At 49.3% G+C, this 22,870-nt stretch overlaps 1 protein-coding gene across 6 annotated transcripts in view; it reads left to right on the top strand.

Moving 5' to 3' along the window:
- TTBK1 (tau tubulin kinase 1) overlaps positions 1 to 22,870 on the top strand; it is a 291,447-nt gene that overhangs the window by 197,639 nt on the left and 70,938 nt on the right. For all 6 annotated transcript variants that reach the window (XM_056552932.1, XM_056552933.1, XM_056552930.1 and 3 more), the window contains 8 exons: positions 2,442 to 2,546; positions 3,307 to 3,372; positions 5,236 to 5,328; positions 5,410 to 5,535; positions 8,735 to 8,889; positions 9,024 to 9,243; positions 9,361 to 9,533; positions 11,275 to 11,815. In XM_056552932.1, coding sequence (XP_056408907.1) covers positions 2,442 to 2,546; positions 3,307 to 3,372; positions 5,236 to 5,328; positions 5,410 to 5,535; positions 8,735 to 8,889; positions 9,024 to 9,243; positions 9,361 to 9,533; positions 11,275 to 11,815 — 1,479 coding nt within the window. The remainder of the gene's footprint in view (positions 1 to 2,441; positions 2,547 to 3,306; positions 3,373 to 5,235; positions 5,329 to 5,409; positions 5,536 to 8,734; positions 8,890 to 9,023; positions 9,244 to 9,360; positions 9,534 to 11,274; positions 11,816 to 22,870) is intronic.

The raw sequence follows: 22,870 nt of genomic DNA, 5'->3' as shown, positions 1-22,870 counted from the left end.
TGGTTAGTGACAGTGATACCCTTCACTGTGTGCACTTTGTAGTAGCGTGACCTGAGCCAGCCTTGCTGAGCTGAGCCAGCGCGGTCTCCTGTGAATATTCATTTGAATAGATAACCGACCCAGTCCCCCTATAACCTGATCTGTGGTAACGACTTGCTAACCTACCCCCCCCGTATTTAGCGTTACGTAGCGTGGCCAGTCCGGCGCTGACCCTTGTAAATATAACTGTGAAATGAATCCGGCATTGCTCCCCCCGCATGCAGCGCAACTAATCAGCCTGCCTAGTGTCAGCGCTGTGTAGCGTGGCCAAGCAACGTTGACATTTAAAACAACAACCCTGGTCCTGTCCCCCTAGTAAAATAACCCCCTGCAACAAAACTTATAATGGTACAGCCCCGTGTCTGTGCTATGTAGCGTGGCCGAGCCGGCACTGCCCTCTGAGCCGGTGCTGCTGCCCACTGAAAAGCCCGGGTGTCATGCCTGCCAGCACTGACACCGGGACCGTAGCGTGACCGAGCCTGCATGAACGAGCGCCCCACATTGTAGCATGGCCCGAGCGGGCTGAAATTAAATAAACCTAGGGTCGGGCTGACCGGGGATCCCTTCCATCTACGGCTCACCTCCGTAGTGGAAGCAACAACAAGACCCCGTTCAGCCCCGACCGCTTACCTGAACTTGCGCCGAACTGCTGCGTGTCAACTTCCGGTCAGCTGACTACGGCAAGTCAGCTGATCAGGGGAAGCAAAGAACCCGCGGCGCACACTGGTATCCGGCCACGGGCTCTTATGGGTCCTTCCAGCTCCTCCCACAAATACAGGCTAACTTGTTAGCCTTTACACATAACCTCCTGTGATAGTATAATAATATATAACCTCCTGTGATAGTATAATAATATATATATCCTGTGATAGTATAATAATATATAACCCCCTGTGATAGTATAATAATATATAACCCCCTGTGATAGTATAATAATATATAACCTCCTGTGATAGTATAATAATATATAACCTCCTGTGATAGTATAATAATATATAACCCCCTGTGATAGTATAATAATATATATCCTCCTGTGATAGTATAATAATATATAACCCCCTGTGATAGTATAATAATATATAACCCCCTGTGATAGTATAATAATATATATCCTCCTGTGATAGTATAATAATATATAACCCCCTGTGATAGTATAATAATATATATCCTCCTGTGATAGTATAATAATATATAACCTCCTGTGATAGTATAATAATATATATCCTCCTGTGATAGTATAATAATATATAACCTCCTGTGATAGTATAATAATATATAACCTCCTGTGATAGTATAATAATAATATATAACCTCCTGTGATAGTATAATAATATATAACCTCCTGTGATAGTATAATAATATATAACCTCCTGTGATAGTATAATAATATATATAACCTCCTGTGATGGTATAATAATATATATAACCTCCTGTGATAGTATAATAATATATAACCTCCTGTGATGGTATAATAATATATATCCTCCTGTGATAGTATAATAATCTATAACCTCCTGTGATAGTATAATAAATATATAACCTCCTGTGATGATATATTCGGGGTTATGATGTGAGGATATCTTCTGGGGGATGATGTGAGGATATCTTCTGGGGGGGGATGATGTGAGGATATCTTCTGGGGGATGATGTGAGGATATCTTCTGGGGGGGATGATGTGAGGATATCTTCTGGGGGATGATGTGAGGATATCTTCTGGGGGGGATGATGTGAGGATATCTTCTGGGGGGGATGATGTGAGGATATCTTCTGGGGGGGGATGATGTGAGGATATCTTCTGGGGGGGGATGATGTGAGGATATCTTCTGGGGGGGGATGATGTGAGGATATCTTCTGGGGGGGGATGATGTGAGGATATCTTCTGGGGGGGGATGATGTGAGGATATCTTCTGGGGGGGATGATGTGAGGATATCTTCTGGGGGGGGATGATGTGAGGATATCTTCTGGGGGGGGATGATGTGAGGATATCTTCTGGGGGGGGATGATGTGAGGATATCTTCTGGGGGGGATGATGTGAGGATATCTTCTGGGGGGATGATGTGAGGATATCTTCTGGGGGGGATGATGTGAGGATATCTTCTGGGGGGGATGATGATGTGAGGATATCTTCTGGGGGGGATGATGATGTGAGGATATCTTCTGGGGGGGGATGATGTGAGGATATCTTCTGGGGGGGATGATGTGAGGATATCTTCTGGGGGGGATGATGATGTGAGGATATCTTCTGGGGGGGATGATGTGAGGATATCTTCTGGGGGGGATGATGATGTGAGGATATCTTCTGGGGGATGATGATGTGAGGAAAATCTTCTGGGGCATGGGGACTATATATAGAATAGCTTATCTGTAACTTTTCCCTAATTTTGATCTATCTGCTCCACAGTCTAATTTTGCCATGGGACGACTCCCCTCCACGTACAGGAAGTGCTACATGTTGGACTTTGGTTTGGCACGGCAATATACCAACACCAACGGGGAGGTTCGGCCGGTGAGTGGAGGAGGCTGGAAGCCGCAGGTGGGATGTGAGCAAGGTCATTGGACAGCTGCCTGTGCCGCGCCGTGTCATGTGCCCGGGGGATGGGGTGTTTTCCGTTTTATTGCTCATTTTACGTTGATGAATTGTTTGGTTTCCATTATTTTATTCTTTCTGTTTTTCAGTTTATTTTTCAAGCTGTTGCGCCGCACTTTAGTTTTGGCGACTGGGATGCGCAGTGTGAGTGTCCATCATCCATCCTCTTGTGGTTTTGTCAGATATTTTACATTTGTGCCTGAATTGACTGCTGGGGAACCGAGAGACCTAATAACTTTAGTAAGAGGACTGCACCCAAATAAGGGAGAGCCCAGTGGATAGATATCCTGGAGGGGTGGTGGCCATTACAGCTCTTCATGGTCATGCCATCATACATGGGCCAGCTGGGTGACGGCCCCAGTGGGAATGGGATCTATTGCCCCATAATAGACTGACGGCACCCCTGCCTCTTATTTTCCATATTCTTCCGTTTTCATTTATTTGCCGATTATTTCTGATTTTCTTTCTTTTTTTTTTTTACACTCTTTGACTCTACTTCATGGCTACATTGTCACCTATGGGGCAGTAGTTGGGGTCAGGACACAGCTCCAGCACACTCATCATACATCCATAACATAACATCACGTGAGCTGAGTATAAGAACGTAGGACACTGTAGGGTTATGGTGTATGGGCCTTTTCACCTGCACCCTTCACTTCTATGTTTCTTTCCCCCACAGCCTCGAAACGTTGCTGGATTCCGAGGGACCGTCCGATATGCGTCTGTCAATGCACACAAGAACAGGGTAAGTTTGTAGAGCGGAGTCTTCTGCCGCTCCAGGCCTTTTGTCTTTTATTACTGTACGTGGTCTTGTGGTGAGGAATTCTGGGTAAAGTAGATCCACAGCCAAGAAGGACAGAAAATCATGGAGATGGGCAGATGTCATCCATGAAGGGTGTGAGGCTCAGGACCTGATATAGTGTCCTCCATACATGTGACTTACTAGTGATCATATGGGCAATGGATCATGGAGACAGAGGCAGATCATCCATGAAGGGTGTGAGGCTCAAGACCTGATATAGTGTCCTCCATACATGTGACATATTAGCGATCATAGGGGCAATGGATCATGGAGACGGATAGATCATCCATGAAGGGTGTGAGGCTCAGGACCTGATATAGTGTCCTCCATACATGTGACATATTAGTGATCATAGGGGCAAGTGATCATGGAGACGGGCAGATCATCCATGAAGGGTGTGAGGCTCAGGACCTGATATAGTGTCCTCCATACATGTGACCTACTAGTGATCATAGGGGCAATGGATCATGGAGACAGATAGATCATCCATGAAGGGTGTGAGGCTCAGGACCTGATCTAGTGTCCTCCATACATGTGACCTACTAGTGATCATAGGGGCAATGGATCATGGAGACGGATAGATCATCCATGAAGGGTGTGAGGCTCAGGACCTGATCTAGTGTCCTCCATACATGTGACCTACTAGTGATCATAGGGGCAATGGATCATGGAGACGGATAGATCATCCATGAAGGGTGTGAGGCTCAGGACCTGATATAGTGTCCTCCATACATGTGACCTACTAGTGATCATAGGGGCAATGGATCATGGAGACGGATAGATCATCCATGAAGGGTGTGAGGCTCAGGACCTGATATAGTGTCCTCCATACATGTGACATATTAGTGATCATAGGGGCAGAAGATCATGGAGACGGGCAGATCATCCATGAAGGGTGTGAGGCTCAGGGACCTGATATAGTGTCCTCCATACATGTGACCTACTAGTGATCATAGGGGCAATGGATCATGGAGATGGGTAGATCATCCATGAAGGGTGTGAGGCTCAGGACCTGATGTATGTCACACGTATGTAGAACACTATTAGTGATCATAGGGGCAGGAGGTTCAGCCCCACTAAAGAACACCACAGCCACCATTTTCTTTAAGGGGCTGATAACAGGTGCAGAAGGTTGTATTCACCTGCACAACAGAACATGAGAAAGAGACAGACTCCATTGTCAGTCAGCAGCAGGTAAAGTCATGGGATATCCGAAGACCCCATACACATCAGACCATCTTGTAATGAATGAGAACAGAATCCTACGGAAGATCTCCACAGAACTAGAGACATCTGGTGGTGAAGGGATCCGGAGAGGAAACGCTGGGCTGGCAACTGTCCTATGGGACTGGCCGCCGATATTAGTACTTACTGTCCTAGATCTGAAGGAAAATAGAATGTGAGGTCCCAATTATATGGGGTGATTATCGGCAGAACAGCCCTGTGTTGGAAGGCCAGAACACCAAAAAATCATTGGCCAACATCCGCCTATATCTGCGTCTTATAGGAGACGTGTGGCAGCTGGAATGATCTAGTGCCCTGGTGTGGCCCTCCAGCCATGGTTAGGCTCTGTAACCGAGCACCAATCTATAAGCCATAAGTAAGATTAATAAGGGGGGTGAAGAGAAGAAGCGTGAGGGGGGCCCAGCCAGGGACTCTACAGAACCACTCCCCTTCCTTCCTTTCCTGCCTCAGAACCTCTTTCTTCTCCTGGATATTCCATTTCCTTCCATGGCTGAGCCCGGGTCTGGCCCTCTCGTTGTGGTTGCAGTTTTTTTCCACCTCCTCTTTTGTCGTCTTTTCCAGGAGATGGGGCGACACGATGACTTGTGGTCCTTATTCTATATGCTGGTGGAGTTTGCAGTGGGTCAGCTGCCCTGGAGGAAGATCAAGGATAAGGTGAGACCCCGGATTGTCACATGTAGCCTGCAGGCGGCAGGGGTTCTGTGCACTGACCACTCTGCTACTTCTTGTCTCCAGGAGCAGGTGGGGATGATCAAGGAGAAGTACGACCACCGGATGCTGCTGAAGCACATGCCGTCCGAGTTCCATCTCTTCCTGGAGCACATCTCCAGTCTGGACTACTTTACTAAGCCAGACTACCAGGTAGCGTCTTCATTCATGATATATGACTGCTCTCTAACCAGAATATTCTCTGCACACATGGGGGACCCCTCTGGATGACCTCTACATGCCCTAATAGTGTAGGGTTCTGGGACCGCACACCATATGGTAGATGATGTGGGATGCCGTACATGTAGATCTGGCATATACTAGGTGGTCACCTACACGGGAAGCCAGAGCCGAGCTGACACAACTGGCAGGATAGACCAGGACCAGTAAATACACTGTGTGCAGGAGGATTCCTCAGCGTCCAGACTGTGGTCACCAATGTAGCGATCCTGGCGGGCTGCTGTGTGCAGGAGGAGTCCTCAGCGTCCAGACTGTGGTCACCCATGTAGCGATCCCGGCGGGCTGCTGTGTGCAGGAGGAGTCCTCAGCGTCTAGACTGTGGTCACCCATGTAGCGATCCTGGCGGGCTGCTGTGTGCAGGAGGAGTCCTCAGCGTCTAGACTGTGGTCACCCATGTAGCGATCCTGGCGGGCTGCTGTGTGCAGGAGGATTGCTCAGCGTCCATACTGTGGTCACCCATGTAGCGATCCCGGCGGGCTGCTGTGTGCAGGAGGAGTCCTCAGCGTCCAGACTGTGGTCACCCATGTAGTGATCCCGGCGGGCTACTGTGTGCAGGAGGAGTCCTCAGCGTCCAGACTGTGGTGACCCATGTAGTGATCCCGGCGGGCTACTGTGTGCAGGAGGAGTCCTCAGCATCTAGACTGTGGTCACCCATGTAGCGATCCCGGCGGGCTGCTGTGTGCAGGAGGATTCCTCAGTGTCCAGACTGTGGTGACCCATGTAGCGATCCCGGCGGGCTGCTGTGTGCAGGAGGATTCCTCAGCGTCAAGACTGTGGTCACCCATGTAGCGATCCCGGTGGGCTGCTGTGTGCAGGAGGATTCCTCAGCGTCCAGACTGTGGTCACCCATGTAGCGATCCCGGCGGGCTGCTGTGTGCAGGAGGAGTCCTCAGCGTCCAGACTGTGGTCACCCATGTAGCGATCCCGGTGGGCTGCTGTGTGCAGGAGGAGTCCTCAGCGTCCAGACTGTGGTCACCCATGTAGCGATCCTGGCGGGCTGCTGTGTGCAGGAGGAGTCCTCAGCGTCTAGACTGTGGTCACCCATGTAGCGATCCTGGCGGGCTGCTGTGTGCAGGAGGATTGCTCAGCGTCCATACTGTGGTCACCCATGTAGCGATCCCGGCGGGCTGCTGTGTGCAGGAGGAGTCCTCAGCGTCCAGACTGTGGTCACCCATGTAGTGATCCCGGCGGGCTACTGTGTGCAGGAGGAGTCCTCAGCGTCCAGACTGTGGTGACCAATGTAGTGATCCCGGCGGGCTACTGTGTGCAGGAGGAGTCCTCAGCGTCTAGACTGTGGTCACCCATGTAGCGATCCCGGCGGGCTGCTGTGTGCAGGAGGATTCCTCAGTGTCCAGACTGTGGTGACCCATGTAGCGATCCCGGCGGGCTGCTGTGTGCAGGAGGATTCCTCAGCGTCAAGACTGTGGTCACCCATGTAGCGATCCCGGTGGGCTGCTGTGTGCAGGAGGATTCCTCAGCGTCCAGACTGTGGTCACCCATGTAGCGATCCCGGCGGGCTGCTGTGTGCAGGAGGAGTCCTCAGCGTCCAGACTGTGGTCACCCATGTAGTGATCCCGGCGGGCTGCTGTGTGCAGGAGGATTCCTCAGCGTCCAGACTGTGGTCACCCATGTAGTGATCCTGGCGGGCTGCTGTGTGCAGGAGGAGTCCTCAGCGTCCAGACTGTGGTCACCCATGTAGAGATCCCGGCGGGCTGCTGTGTGCAGGAGGATTCCTCAGCGTCCAGACTGTGGTCACCCATGTAGCGATCCTGGCGGGCTGCTGTGTGCAGGAGGAGTCCTCAGCGTCCAGACTGTGGTCACCCATGTAGCGATCCCGGCGGGCTGCTGTGTGCAGGAGGATTACTCAGCGTCCAGACTGTGGTCACCCATGTAGCGATCCCGGCGGGCTACTGTGTGCAGGAGGATTGCTCAGCGTCCAGACTGTGGTCACCCATGTAGCGATCCCGGCGGGCTGCTGTGTGCAGGAGGATTGCTCAGCGTCCATACTGTGGTCACCCATGTAGCGATCCTGGCGGGCTGCTGTGTGCAGGAGGAGTCCTCAGCGTCCAGACTGTGGTCACCCATGTAGCGATCCCGGCGGGCTGCTGTGTGCAGGAGGATTACTCAGCGTCCAGACTGTGGTCACCCATGTAGCGATCCCGGCGGGCTACTGTGTGCAGGAGGATTGCTCAGCGTCCAGACTGTGGTCACCCATGTAGCGATCCCGGCGGGCTGCTGTGTGCAGGAGGATTGCTCAGCGTCCATACTGTGGTCACCCATGTAGCGATCCTGGCGGGCTGCTGTGTGCAGGAGGAGTCCTCAGCGTCCAGACTGTGGTCACCCATGTAGTGATCCCGGCGGCTGCTGTGTGCAGGAGGATTCCTCAGCGTCCAGACTGTGGTCACCCATGTAGCGATCCCGGCGGGCTGCTGTGTGCAGGAGGATTCCTCAGCGTCCAGACTGTGGTCACCCATGTAGTGATCCCGGCGGGCTGCTGTGTGCAGGAGGATTCCTCAGCGTCCAGACTGTGGTCACCCATGTAGTGATCCCGGCGGGCTGCTGTGTGCAGGAGGATTCCTCAGCGTCCAGACTGTGGTCACCCATGTAGTGATCCCGGCGGCTGCTGTGTGCAGGAGGATTCCTCAGCGTCCAGACTGTGGTCACCCATGTAGTGATCCCGGCGGCTGCTGTGTGCAGGAGGATTGCTCAGCGTCCAGACTGTGGTCACCCATGTAGTGATCCCGGCGGGCTGCTGTGTGCAGGAGGATTCCTCAGCGTCCAGACTGTGGTCACCCATGTAGTGATCCCGGAGGCTGCTGTGTGCAGGAGGATTGCTCAGCGTCCAGACTGTGGTCACCCATGTAGTGATCCCGGCGGCTGCTGTGTGCAGGAGGAGTCCTCAGCGTCCAGACTGTGGTCACCCATGTAGTGATCCCGGCGGGCTGCTGTGTGCAGGAGGATTCCTCAGCGTCCAGACTGTGGTCACCCATGTAGTGATCCCGGCGGGCTGCTGTGTGCAGGAGGATTGCTCAGCGTCCAGACTGTGGTCACCCATGTAGTGATCCCGGCGGCTGCTGTGTGCCCGCACTGCCTCACTCTCTTCTTCTTGCAGATGATCATGACTGTGTTTGAGAACAGTATGAAGGAACGTGGAATAACCGAGAACGAGGCCTTTGACTGGGAGAAAGGAGGGACAGACATTTTGTTGTCCACCAGCACGTCTACGCCTCCGCAGCAGAACACCCGACAGACAGCCGCCATGTTTGGGTAAGAGAATTAAGATGGAAGAGGTCAGTGGTGAAGATCTGTATCGGCTCAGATGGATTTCCTTCATTTTCAGCAGCCACTGATCATGTAGATCTGTAAATTGGATTAACCCTTCACACTTTTGTAACTTTTAGGGTAGTTAATGTGACACCGGTGCCAGGGGACTTACTCCGTGAGAACACTGAAGATGTCCTCCAGGGAGAGCACCTCAGTGACCAGGAAAATGCGCCTCCTGTCCTTCCTGGCCGGCCAGCAGATTTCTCTGGGCAGGTCCCCAATGTCGGCTTCAATGACACTGAGGTCTGGGAGGAGACAGATGTGAATCGGAACAAGCTAAGGATTAGTATCAGCAAGGTACATTCTGCCACCATGGGGAGGGTCTGAGAGGAGCGTGATTGTGGCGGGAACATCATTATGTAATGCGTCCTCTCACAATATACCTTATAATAGTGCTGCTTTTCCTTATCCCAGACACAATGCCTGATGGAAGACGAACACAGTCGACATGGTTGTCCTAGTTCTCCTGTCCGGGCTCCTCCAGAATCTCCCACCGCACAGGTCCGCTCCCTGCGTTACAGGCGTGTCAATAGCCCTGAATCTGAGCGGCTGTCCACGGCTGACAGAGCTGATCTCCCGGAGAGGAGGTAAGAGCTCAAGGGCAGCACAGGCTTCAGAGATGCTTCCTTTATACTTTATACTGGCATCTTGGAGGTTGTCACAGGTCAGCTTCACCTCCACACTACAGTCACAGGCCTGCTGCACCTCCACACTACAGTCACGGCCTGCTGCACCTCCACACTACAGTCCCAGGCCTGCTGCACCTCCACACTACAGTCAAAGGCCTGCTGCACCTCCACACTACAGTCAAAGGCCTGCTGCACCTCCACACTACAGTCAAAGGCCTGCTGCACCTCCACACTACAGTCAAAGGCCTGCTGCACCTCCACACTACAGTCACAGGCCTGCTGCACCTCCACACTACAGTCAAAGGCCTGCTGCACCTCCACACTACAGTCAAAGGCCTGCTGCACCTCCACACTACAGTCAAAGGCCTGCTGCACCTCCACACTACAGTCAAAGGCCTGCTGCACCTCCACACTACAGTCAAAGGCCTGCTGCACCTCCACACTACAGTCACAGGCCTGCTGCACCTCCACACTACAGTCACAGGCCTGCTGCACCTCCACACTACAGTCACAGGCCTGCTGCACCTCCACACTACAGTCACAGGCCTGCTGCACCTCCACACTACAGCCACAGGCCTGCTGCACCTCCACACTACAGTCACAGGCCTGCTGCACCTCCACACTACAGTCACAGGCCTGCGGCACCTCCACACTACAGTCATTGCCTGCTGCACCTCCACACCACAGTCACAGGCCTGCTGCACCTCCACACTACAGTCCCAGGCCTGCTGCACCTCCACACTACAGTCCCAGGCCTGCTGCACCTCCACACTACAGTCCCAGGCCTGCTGCACCTCCACACTACAGTCCCAGGCCTGCTGCACCTCCACACTACAGTCAAAGGCCTGCTGCACCTCCACACTACAGTCAAAGGCCTGCTGCACCTCCACACTACAGTCACAGGCCTGCTGCACCTCCACACTACAGTCACAGGCCTGCTGCACCTCCACACTACAGTCACAGGCCTGCTGCACCTCCACACTACAGCCACAGGCCTGCTGCACCTCCACACTACAGTCACAGGCCTGCTGCACCTCCACACTACAGTCACAGGCCTGCGGCACCTCCACACTACAGTCATTGCCTGCTGCACCTCCACACCACAGTCACAGGCCTGCTGCACCTCCACACTACAGTCACAGGCCTGCTCCACCTCCACACTACAGTCACAGGCCTGCTCCACCTCCACACTACAGTCACAGGCCTGCTGCACCTCCACACTACAGTCACAGGCCTGCTACACCTCCACATGGCATCAGTCGTAAAGTGTGAAAGTCTTCATTTCCCCCCTCCCCCATAATTCCTATAAGACTGGGTCAGACCAGTGTAAACCAGATGTATTTTGGCTTCTGTACTCTGGTCACAAGTCTTAAAATGACTGTGGGTATAATGTCTAGAACTGACTGCATCATAATGATGATACAGAGACAACATTGTGTCCCTTTTACACTCATCATGAGTAAATAATGAAGAAAATATACTGTGAGGCCAAGTTCAGACAAGGATTTCCCTACACAGACAATGTCAGGCTCCAGTCATGTGACACTGACCTGAGCGGAATGAATAATCTTATAAGATGGCATAATGGGAGATTGCAATATTTCCATTCTACAATTTTTGGGGTCACTAAGGGGGTCATATGTTGCCTTTACTAAGCCAGAATACAATGTAATGCTCCTTGTGTCTCGTCTTCCTCCAGATCTCGCATGGATCTGCCTGGATCTCCGTCACGCCAAGTATGCTCCTCACAGCCCGCTCAGATGCTGTCCATTGATACGGGTCAGGTTGACCGACAAGCCAGTGGGCGTATGGAGGTCTCAGCATCCGTGGAGCATGAAGCCCTGAGCAATGCCTTCCGCTCTGTGCCACTCGCAGAGGAGGAGGACTTTGACAGCAAAGAATGGGTGATCATTGACAAAGAGACTGAGCTGAAGGATTTCCACCCCGGGGCAGAGCCCACGACTTCAGGCACAACAGATGAGGAGCCTGAGGAACTGCGTCCCTTGGATGATGGGGAGGAGAGACGGAAGCCTGGCGGGGCAGATGCAGCGGTCAGGCCAAAAGTGCATGAAGTAAGGCCCCGAACCATGCAGACTGTGGCTGAGGAAGAGACATCCTCCCGAAATGAGGGCTCCGAGAACAGGGCAGAACCCCCACCGGCCAGTCCGTCCCACTCTCATTCTGCATCCGCAACACGACAGCGAAGGAGGGAGTCTGATCCCACTGGACCTCAGAGACAGGTAAGAGGCGACAAAAGACCCTACAGACGTGAGAACCTTTGTGCGGGGGCAGGCAGGAGACAGCACTACTAACCAGAAGGGGCTATAAGGTCAAAGATCATTCTCTTAAGAACAGTGTGAGCCTCGGGGTACAGGAGTAGTAGGCGCAGGTGTGTGGGTAGGTGGGAGGGGTAGAAAAAGCGGCAATAGAAAGGAGGTACATGGAGGTAAAGGAGGATGGAGATATCAGAGATGTGTATCTAATAGTTACTATAAAGGCCGAAGAAAAGTGACATTGTGTAGAGGGTTATGTTGCTGTTGTGACATTGTGTAGAGGGTTATGTTGCTGTTGTGACATTGTGTAGAGGGTTATGTTGCTGTTGTGACATTGTGTAGAGGGTTATGTTGCTGTTGTGACATTGTGTAGAGGGTTATGTTGCTGTTGTGACATTGTGTAGAGGGCTATGTTGCTGTTGTGACATTGTGTAGTGGGTTATGTTGCTGTTGTGACATAGTGTTGTGGGTTATATTGCAGTTGTCACATTATGTTATGGATTGCTGTTGTGACGTTACATGATTACATAGTAGTTGTAATTTTATTTGATAGATTACATTGTGTTGTGCATTCCTAGGTAGTTTGGCAACCTAGGCAGGTTGTGACATTGTAGTGGTAACATTGTGTGGTGGGTTACATTGTAGTTGTGACATTGTGTGGTGGGTTACATTGTAGTTGTGACATTGTGCGGTGGGTTATGTTGTAGTTGTGATTATATTGTAGTGGTGACATTGTTTTATGGGTTACAAAGTAAGTTTTAGACCTTATGTAGTGTGTGGGGTTGTAGTTTTGACATTGTGTGGTAGGTAATGTTGTAGATGTGATATGGCGTGGTAGGTTATGATGTAGGTGTGATATGGGGTGGTAGGTTATACTGTAGGTGGGATATGGTGTGGTAGGTTATAATGTAGATGTGTTATGTTGTAGGTGTGGTAGGTTATGTTGTAAATGTGATATGGTGTGGTGTGTTATGTTGTAGATGTGATATGGTGTGGTGTGTTATGTTGTAGATGTGATATGGTGTGGTGTGGTATGTTGTAGATGTGATATGGTGTGGTAGGTTATGTTGTAGTTGTGATATGGTGTGGTAGGTTATGTTGTAATTGTAACATTCTGTTGTAGGTTACATTGTAGTTGTGAAATTGTGTAATGGGTTACATTGCAGTTGTGACATTGTGTAATGGGTTACATTGCAGTTGTGACATTGTAGTGGGGACATTGTTGGTGGGTTATATTGTAGTATACACTGTGTGTGTGGTGTGGGACTTTGTAATTGTAACATTGTGTAGAGGGTTACATTGTAGTTTATGATGTAGGTGTGATATGGTGTGGTAGGTTATGTTGTAGTTGTGATATGGTGTGGTAGGTTATGTTGTAATTGTAACATTCTGTTGTAGGTTACATTGTAGTTGTGACATTGTGTAATGGGTTACATTGCAGTTGTGACATTGTGTGGTATGTGACATTGTAGTGGGGACATTATTGGTGGGTTACATTGTAGTATACACTGTTTGTGGTGTGTGACTTTGTAATTGTAACATTGTGTAGAGGGTTACATTGTAGTTTATGATGTAGGTGTGATATGGTGTGGTAGGTTATAATGTGGGTGTGATATGGTGTGGTGTATTATGTTGTAGATGTGATATGGTGTGGTAGGTTATGTTGTAGATGTGATATGGTGTGGTAGGGTATGATGTAGGTGTGATATGGTGTGGTAGGTTATGATGTAGATGTGATGGTGTGGTGTGTTAAGTTGTAAATGTGATATGGTGTATTATGTTGTAAATGTGATATGGTGTGGTGTGTTATGTTGTAGTTGTGATATGGTGTGGTAGGTTATGTTGTAGTTGTGATATGGTGTGGTAGGTTATGTTGTAATTGTAACAATGTGTGGTAGGTTACATTGTAGTTGTGACATTGTGGTGGGTTACATTGCAGTTGTGACATTGTGTGGTATGTGACATTGTAGTGGGGACATTGTTTGGTGGGTTATATGGTATTATACACTGTGTGTGTGGTGTGTGACATTTTCATTGTAACATTGTGTGGTGGGTTACATTGTCATTGTAACATTGTGTGGTGGGTTATGTTGTAGTGGTAACATTGTGTGGTGGGTTATGTTGTAGTGGTAACATTGTGTGGTGGGTTATGTTGTAGTGGTAACATTGTGTGGTGGGTTATGTTGTAATGGTGGCATTGTGTGGTGGGTTATGTTGTAATGGTGGCATTGTGTGGTGGGTTATGTTGTAATGGTGGCATTGTGTGGTGGGTTATGTTGTAATGGTGACATTGTGTGGTGGGTTATGTTGTAGTGGTGACATTGTGTTGTGGGTTATGTTGTTTTGGTGACATTGTGTGGTGGGTTATGTTGTAATGGTGACATTGTGAGGTGGGTTATGTTGTGGTGGTGACATTGTGTTGTGGGTTATGTTGTAGTGGTGACATTGTGTGGTGGGTTATGTTGTAATGGTGACATTGTGTGGTGGGTTATGTTGTAGTGGTGACACTGTGGTGGGTTATGTTGTAATGGTGACATTGTGTGGTGGGTGATGTTGTAATGGTGACATTGTGTGGTGGGTTATGTTGTAATGGTGACATTGTGTGGTGGGTTATGTTGTAATGGTGACATATGTGGTGGGTTATGTTGTAGTGGTGACATTGTGTGGTGGGTTATGTTGTAATGGTGACATATGTGGTGGATTATGTTGTAGTGGTGACATTGTGTGGTAGGACGTGTAGTTGTGACATTGTGTGGTAGGACGTGTAGTTGTGACATTGTGTGGTAGATTATTTTGTAGCTGTGACATTGTGTGGTAGGTCGTGTAGCTGTGACATTGTGTGGTAGGTCGTGTAGCTGGGACATTGTGTGGTAGGTCGTGTAGCTGGGACATTGTGCGGCAGGTGACATTGTGTGGTAGATTATTTTGTAGCTGTGACATTGTGCAGCAGGTTGCATTGTAGTTGTGACATTGTGCAGCAGGTTACATTGTAGCTGTGACATTGTGTGGCAGGTTACATTGTAGTTGTGACATTGTGCGGCAGGTTACATTGTAGCTGTGACTTTGTGTGGCAGGTTACATTGTAGTTGTGACATTGTGCGGCAGGTTATATTGTAGCTGTGACATTGTACGGCAGGTTACACTAGTTGTGACATTGTGTGGTAGGTCATGTAGCTGTGACATTGTGTGGTAGGTCGTGTAGTTGTGACATTGTGTAGTAGGTCGTGTAACTGTGACATTGTGTGGTAGGGCGTGTAACTGTGACATTGTGTGGTAGGTCATGTAGCTGGGACATTGTGTGGTAGGTCGTGTAGCTGGGACATTGTGTGGTAGGTCGTGTAGCTGGGACATTGTTTGGTAGATTATTTTGTATCTGTGACATTGTGTGGTAGGTCGTGTAGCTGTGACATTGTGCGGCAGGTTACGTTGTAGTTGTGACATTGTGCGGCAGGTTACATTGTAGTTGTGACATTGTGTGGTAGGACGTGTAGCTGTCACATTGTGCGGCAGGTTACATTGTAGTTGTGACATTGTGTGGTAGATTATTTTGTAGCTGTGACATTGTGTGGTAGGTCGTGTAGCTGTGACATTGTGCAGCAGGTTACATTGTAGTTGTGACATTGTGCGGCAGGTTACATTGTAGTTGTGACATTGTGTGGCAGGTTACATTGTAGTTGTGACATTGTGCAGCAGGTTACACTGTAGTTGTGACATTGTGTGGTAGGTCGTGTAACTGTGACATTGTGTGGTAGGTCATGTAGCTGAGACATTGTGTGGTAGCTCCTGTAGCTGGGACATTGTGCGGCAGGTTACATTGTAGTTGTGACATTGTGCGGCAGTTTACATTGTAGTTGTGACATTGTGTAGTTGGTCGTGTAACTTTGACATTGTGCTGCAGGTTACACTGTAGTTGTGACATTGTGCAGCAGGTTACACTGTAGTTGTGACATTGTGTGGTAGGTCGTGTAGCTGTGACATTGTGCGGCAGGTTACATTGTAGTTGTGACATTGTGCAGCAGGTTACATTGCAGTTGTGATACGCGGCAGGTTACATTGCAGTTGTGATATGCGGCAGGTTACATTGTAGTTGTGATATGCGGCAGGTTACATTGTAGTTGTGACATTGTGTGGCAGGTTACACTATAGTTGTGACATTGTGCGGCAGCTTACACTATAGTTGTGACATTGTGTGGTAGTTTGTGACATTGTGCGGCAGGTTACATTGTAGTTGTGACATTGTGCGGCAGGTTACATTGTAGTTGTGACATTGTGCGGCAGGTTACACTGTAGTTGTAACATTGTGCGGCAGGTTACACTGTAGTTGTAACATTGTGCGGCAGGTTACATTGTAGTTGTGACATTGTGCAGCAGGTTACATTGTAGTTGTGACATTGTGCGGCAGGTTACACTGTAGCTGTGACATTGTGAGGCAGGTTACATTGTAGTTGTGACATGGTGCGGCAGGTTACACTTTAGCTGTGACATTTGTGCGGCAGGTTGCATTGTAGTTGTGACATTGTGAGGCAGGTTACATTGTAGTTGTGACATTGTGAGGCAGGTTACATTGTAGTTGTGACATTGTGCGGCAGGTTGCATTGTAGTTGTGACATTGTGAGGCAGGTTACATTGTAGTTGTGACATTGTGTGGTAGGTCGTGTAGCTGTGACATTGTGCGGCAGGTTACATTGTAGTTGTGACATTGTGCAGCAGGTTACATTGTAGTTGTGACATTGTGAGGCAGGTTACATTGTAGTTGTGACATTGTGTGGTAGGTCGTGTAGCTGTGACATTGTGCGGCAGGTTACATTGTAGCTGTGACATTGTGCGGCAGGTTACATTGTAGCTGTGACATTGTGCGGCAGGTTTCATTGTAGTTGTGACATTGTGCGGCAGGTTACACTGTAGCTGTGACATTTTGTGCGGCAGGTTGCATTGTAGTTGTGACATTGTGAGGCAGGTTACATTGTAGTTGTGACGTTGTGAGGCAGGTTACATTGTAGTTGTGACATTGTGTGGTAGGTCGTGTAGCTGTGACATTGTGCGGCAGGTTGCATTGTAGTTGTGACATTGTGAGGCAGGTTACATTGTAGTTTGTGACATTGTGTGGTAGGTCGTGTAGCTGTGACATTGTGCAGCAGGTTACATTGTAGTTGTGACATTGTGAGGCAGGTTACATTGTAGTTGTGACATTGTGTGGTAGGTCGTGTAGCTGTGACATTGTGCGGCAGGTTACATTGTAGCTGTGACATTGTGCGGCAGGTTACATTGTAGTTGTGACATTGTGCTGCAGCTTACACTATAGTTGTGACATTGTGTGGTAGGTCGTGTAGCTGTCATTAGACAGATCTCCTGAGGCGGCTGAGGGTCCTAGACATCTGCCCAGTCAGGGTGGTCTTCAGAGACAGTTTGTAGTAGGACGGATCCCCCGTATATCCTGAGCAGGGATGTGTGACTGTATCACTGTGTACTCCTGTGTGTTATTGTTCTTCATTGGCTCATCCACACAGAGGGGCTGGGACCTTTCTCCAACCATGTGGTCACTGGTGATCAGCCTCCATTCTGTGTGGATGGGCCCTGAGGGGGAGGCCGTACTGGAGCCCACCTACCGTAAGGATGAGTAACACTGACCTCTCCGTGCAGCTGGAGCCCACGCTCACGTCATTCCTGCCTCATGGCCGCTCCTCACATCTTACCCTCTCCCAGCTATAAGGGAAGCTGAGCAGGGAGGGGCAGGTGGTGCAGGCCCCACATACAGGGTGCCCCCCGAAGATGCCCACAGCATGCACTGACGCCACACGTAGCTAGAAGCAGGAAGAAAGTCTCTTCATTGCCTGACTCCTTTCCCTCCGCTCTTCTTGATGTTTTTCAGCTGGAGGAGGACAGGCTCTCCCAGCACCCCCTGCCGAGGTACAGCCCCCTCCGTCGACTGGCTTCTTCCGTCTTCTCATCCTCAACACTGGAGACAGAGCATTACCCACATCCTACCGGCACCTTCATCCAGCGCAGCCGCTCTGCAGAGAGCAGCCCCGTACGTCTGCCTCACCGTCGACACCCACCGCTTCCTGCCGGTAACCACAGACTGGTGCCCTCTGTACTCCGTATCTCCCGCTCTCAGCTTCAGCAGGTGTGGGCACGCTTCACTCACAAAACATAGCTGTCCAGGGGGCGCTGTGTCCATGGGAGGCACAAAAGGCCAGAGGAGGGACGAGCCTTGTTATAATGCAATACAATCATGGGAAGGCTGCGCCCATCATTGATTACCCACCTCCTCCATCTGCCGGATCGGGAGACTTCCATCTTTCCTCTGCCTCGGAGACTTAAAAACTAAGGTGGATGATCCCGGCTTCATTGGGGCTGCTTCAGTAGTGTCTGCCCAAGATGGAGGCTCCTCTTCCTTTATAAACCAGCACTGGAGCTGTACAAGGGTGGCACCTATCTCCGGAGACACCAGCGTCTTCTGCCATTCCCACTGAACCAGGACAATGTCTCCTCACCAGTCCCAGGCCATCAGCTCCTGTAGCCATCCTGCTCCTCCTCCATCTCGGCCCCCTGGTCACTTTGTCGGACACTACATGAAATGTTGCTGCTTCCACCTTGGACATTGTATAGACTCGGACTATGAGGCCACACGTGGAACTTGCTGCACAGTCTTCTTCCAGTTATTGGTCTCTGAGAGACCATTTGCACTGCAGAAGGAAGATTTCACTGGGCACAGGGAACTGCATGCCTCACTTTGCACGCCTGCACCACCTGCCCGCCCCCCATACTACCCTGCTGTGCCTAACTGTTCCCCCGCAATGCATTATAAGCCCCGTACACAAAGGGCTCGATATCAGAGGTGTGCTGGGAAAATGGACATACCACAGCATATAGAATGACTGAGCATGACCGCCCCGGCTGCAGGACGTGATGTCAGTGTTATGGTGGGAACCATAGGGGCCATCACATCATCTTCAGAGATGACCTCCATCCATACTGAGCGCCATCTCCGGAGAGGATCTGACCGCTCCCTGTGATCCACTGTTCATTGTGTATCATAGAGATGCCATCATAAAAATGCCATTGAGATACTATAGAGATGACCTAGAGGTATGATAGAGGTTCCCTAGAGATGACCTAGAGGTATGATAGAGGTTCCCTAGAGATGACCTACAGGTATGATAGAGGTTCCCTAGAGATACTATAGAGATGACATTGAAATACCATAGAGATACCACCATAGAGATGCCATAAAGATATCATAAAGGTTCCCTAGAGATACCATAGAGATGACCTAGAGATACTATAGATATGACATTGTGCTACCATAGAGATTCCCTAGAGATACCACCATAGAGATAACATAGAGATTCCATTAAGTTACCACCATAGAGATGACCCACAGTGTGTACAGAAGTCATTTACCCTCTTTATTACCTCTCCAGATTACTCCTCCAATGATTTCACTACTACGTGTTCTATGGCAAGGTTAAATACATTTCTCCCCCCCCCCCCCCCCTCTTAACTCCTCCAACCACTACTCCCAACAGTGTTTACTTCTCTTACTCTATATAACCCTCCAGAGGACTCTTACCCCATGTTACCCATAACTCCTCCTCTTACTCCATATAACCCTCCAGAGAACTCTTACACCATGTTACCTATAACTCCTGCACTTACTCCATATAACCCTCCAGAGGACTCTTACCCCATGTTACGTATAACTCCTGCACTTACTCCATATAACCCTCCAGAGGACTCTTACCCCATGTTACCTATAACTCCTCCTCTTACGCCATATAACGCTCCAGAGGACACTTACCCCATGTTACCTATAACTCCTCCTCTTACTCCATATAACCCTCCAGAAGACTCTTTCCCCATGTTACCTATAACTCCTCCACTTAATCCATATAACCCTCCAGAGGACTCTTACCACATGTTACCTATAACTCCTCCTCTTACTCCATATATCCCTCCAGAGAACTCTTACCCCATGTTACCTATAACTCCTCCTCTTACTCCATATAACCCTCCAGATGACTCTTACCCCATGTTACCTATAACTCCTTCTCTTACTCCATATAACCCTCCAGATGACTCTTACCCCATGTTACCTATAACTCCTTCTCTTACTCCATATAACCCTCCAGAGGACTCTTACCCCATGTTACCTATAACTCCTCCTCTTACTCCATATAACCCTCCAGAGGACTCTTACCCCATGTTACCTATAACTCCTTCTCTTACTCCATATAACCCTCCAGATGACTCTTACCCCATGTAACTCCTCCTTATGCTCCCTATAACCCTCCAGAGGACTCTTACCCCATGTTACCTATAACTCCTCCTCTTACTCCATATAACCCTCCAGAAGACTCTTTCCCCATGTTACCTATAACTCCTCCACTTAATCCATATAACCCTCCAGAGGACTCTTACCACATGTTACCTATAACTCCTCCTCTTACTCCATATATCCCTCCAGAGAACTCTTACCCCATGTTACCTATAACTCCTCCTCTTACTCCATATAACCCTCCAGATGACTCTTACCCCATGTTACCTATAACTCCTTCTCTTACTCCATATAACCCTCCAGATGACTCTTACCCCATGTTACCTATAACTCCTCCTCTTACTCCATATAACCCTCCAGAGGACTCTTACCCCATGTTACCTATAACTCCTCCTCTTACTCCATATAACCCTCCAGAGGACTCTTACCCCATGTTACCTATAACTCCTTCTCTTACTCCATATAACCCTCCAGATGACTCTTACCCCATGTAACTCCTCCTTATGCTCCCTATAACCCTCCAGAGGACTCTTACCCCATGTTACCTATAACTCCTCCTCTTACTCCATATAACCCTCCAGAGGACTCTTACCCCATGTTACCTATAACTCCTCCTCTTACTCCATATAACCCTCCAGATGACTCTTACCCCATGTTACCTATAACTCCTCCTCTTACTCCATATAACCCTCCAGATGCCTCTTACCCCATGTTACCTATAACTCCTCCTCTTACTCCATATAACCCTCCAGAGGACTCTTACCCCATGTTACCTATAACTCCTCCTCTTACTCCATATAACCCTCCAGAGGACTCTTACCCCATGTTACCTATAACTCCTGCACTTACTCAATATAACCCTCCAGAGGACTCTTACCCCATGTTACCTATAACTCCTCCTCTTACTCCATATAACCCTCCAGATGACTCTTACCCCATGTTACCTATAACTCCTCCTCTTACTCCATATAACCCTCCAGAGGACTCTTACCCCATGTTACCTATAACTCCTCCTCTTACTCCATATAACCCTCCAGAGGACTCTTACACCATGTTACCTATAACTCCTCCACTTACTCCATATAACCCTCCAGAGGACTCTTACCCCATGTTACCTATAACTCCTCCACTTACTCCATATAACCCTCCAGAGGACTCTTACCCCATGTTACCTATAACTCCTCCTCTTACTCCATATAACCCTCCAGAGGACTCTTACCCCATGTTACCTATAACTCCTCCACTTACTCCATATAACCCTCCAGAGGACTCTTACCCCATGTTACCTATAACTCCTCCTCTTACTCCATATAACCCTCCAGAGGACTCTTACCCCATGTTACCTATAACTCCTGCACTTACTCAATATAACCCTCCAGAGGACTCTTACCCCATGTTACCTATAACTCCTCCTCTTACTCCATATATCCCTCCAGAGGACTCTTACCACATGTTACCTATAACTCATCCTCTTACTCCATATAACCCTCCAGAGGACTCTTACCCCATGTTACCTATAACTCCTTCTCTTACTCCATATAACCCTCCAGAGGACTCTTACCCCATGTTACCTATAACTCCTCCTCTTACTCCATATAACCCTCCAGAGGACTCTTACCCCATGTTACCTATAACTCCTCCTCTTACTCCATAGAACCCTCAAGATGACTCTTACCCCATGTTACCTATAACTCCTCCTCTTACTCCATATAACCCTCCAGAGGACTCTTACCCCATGTTACCTATAACTCCTCCACTTACTCCATATAACCCTCCAGAGGCATCTTACCCCATGTTACCTATAACTCCTCCTCTTACTCCATATAACCCTCCAGAGGGCTCTTACTCCATGTTACCTATAACTCCTCCTCTTACTCCATTTAACCCTCCAGAGGACTCTTACCCCATGTTCCTCCTCTTACTCCATATAACCCTCCAGAGGACTCTTACCCCATGTTACCTATAACTCCTCCTCTTACTCCATATAACCCTCCAGAGGACTCTTACTCCATGTTACCTATAACTCCTCCTCTTACTCCATTTAACCCTCCAGAGGACTCTTACCCCATGTTCCTCCTCTTACTCCATATAACCCTCCAGAGGACTCTTACCCCATGTTACCTAGAACTCCTCCTCTTACTCCATATAACCCTCTAGAGGACTCTTACCCCATGTTACCTATAACTCCATAACTCACTCCATATAACCCTCCAGAGGACTCTTACCCCATATGACTCCCCCAGGTGTAGGATATAGGGTGGAGTGTTGAAGGGGCTTCATGTATGCTGTGTTGTGTTTCTGTTGGTGGTGGTGGTAGATGTGGTTCTGCTGATGGCCTCTGTTGTATTATATGGACGTTATACGGGGGGGATCTTCGTTGTTTGAGTACAATGCAGACCTCATCTGAGGGGGGATCTGCCGTCTTCTACCCAGAACTCCCCTCTCTGAGCTTGAATTTATAATGATGCTGCTGAAAGTTACAGGGTCCGTGGGGCGGCCAGACCAGGGAGGTGACCAGGTTTGGGGTCATGGCCGCTACCTCCCCTGCTGACCCGCTAACTTCTATACCATTTAAGGTCTTACAGGAAGGGAAATGTGTGCCCTTGAGGGTAAACTGTGAGCGAGCGTCCCCTGAAGAGGGTAAACTGTAAGCGAGCAGCCCCTGAAGTAGGTCCAGAAGAAACATTGAGCCACTGTGGTGCATGCAGCGCTCTGATTGGTTGGGGAGATTATGTGATGAGGAG

Source organism: Hyla sarda, unplaced genomic scaffold (genome assembly GCF_029499605.1).
Source record: "Hyla sarda isolate aHylSar1 unplaced genomic scaffold, aHylSar1.hap1 scaffold_212, whole genome shotgun sequence".
Classification (NCBI taxonomy): domain Eukaryota; kingdom Metazoa; phylum Chordata; class Amphibia; order Anura; family Hylidae; genus Hyla; species Hyla sarda.
The sequence above is the reverse complement of the archived record's forward strand: the minus strand, read 5'-3'. Positions and strand labels throughout refer to the sequence as shown.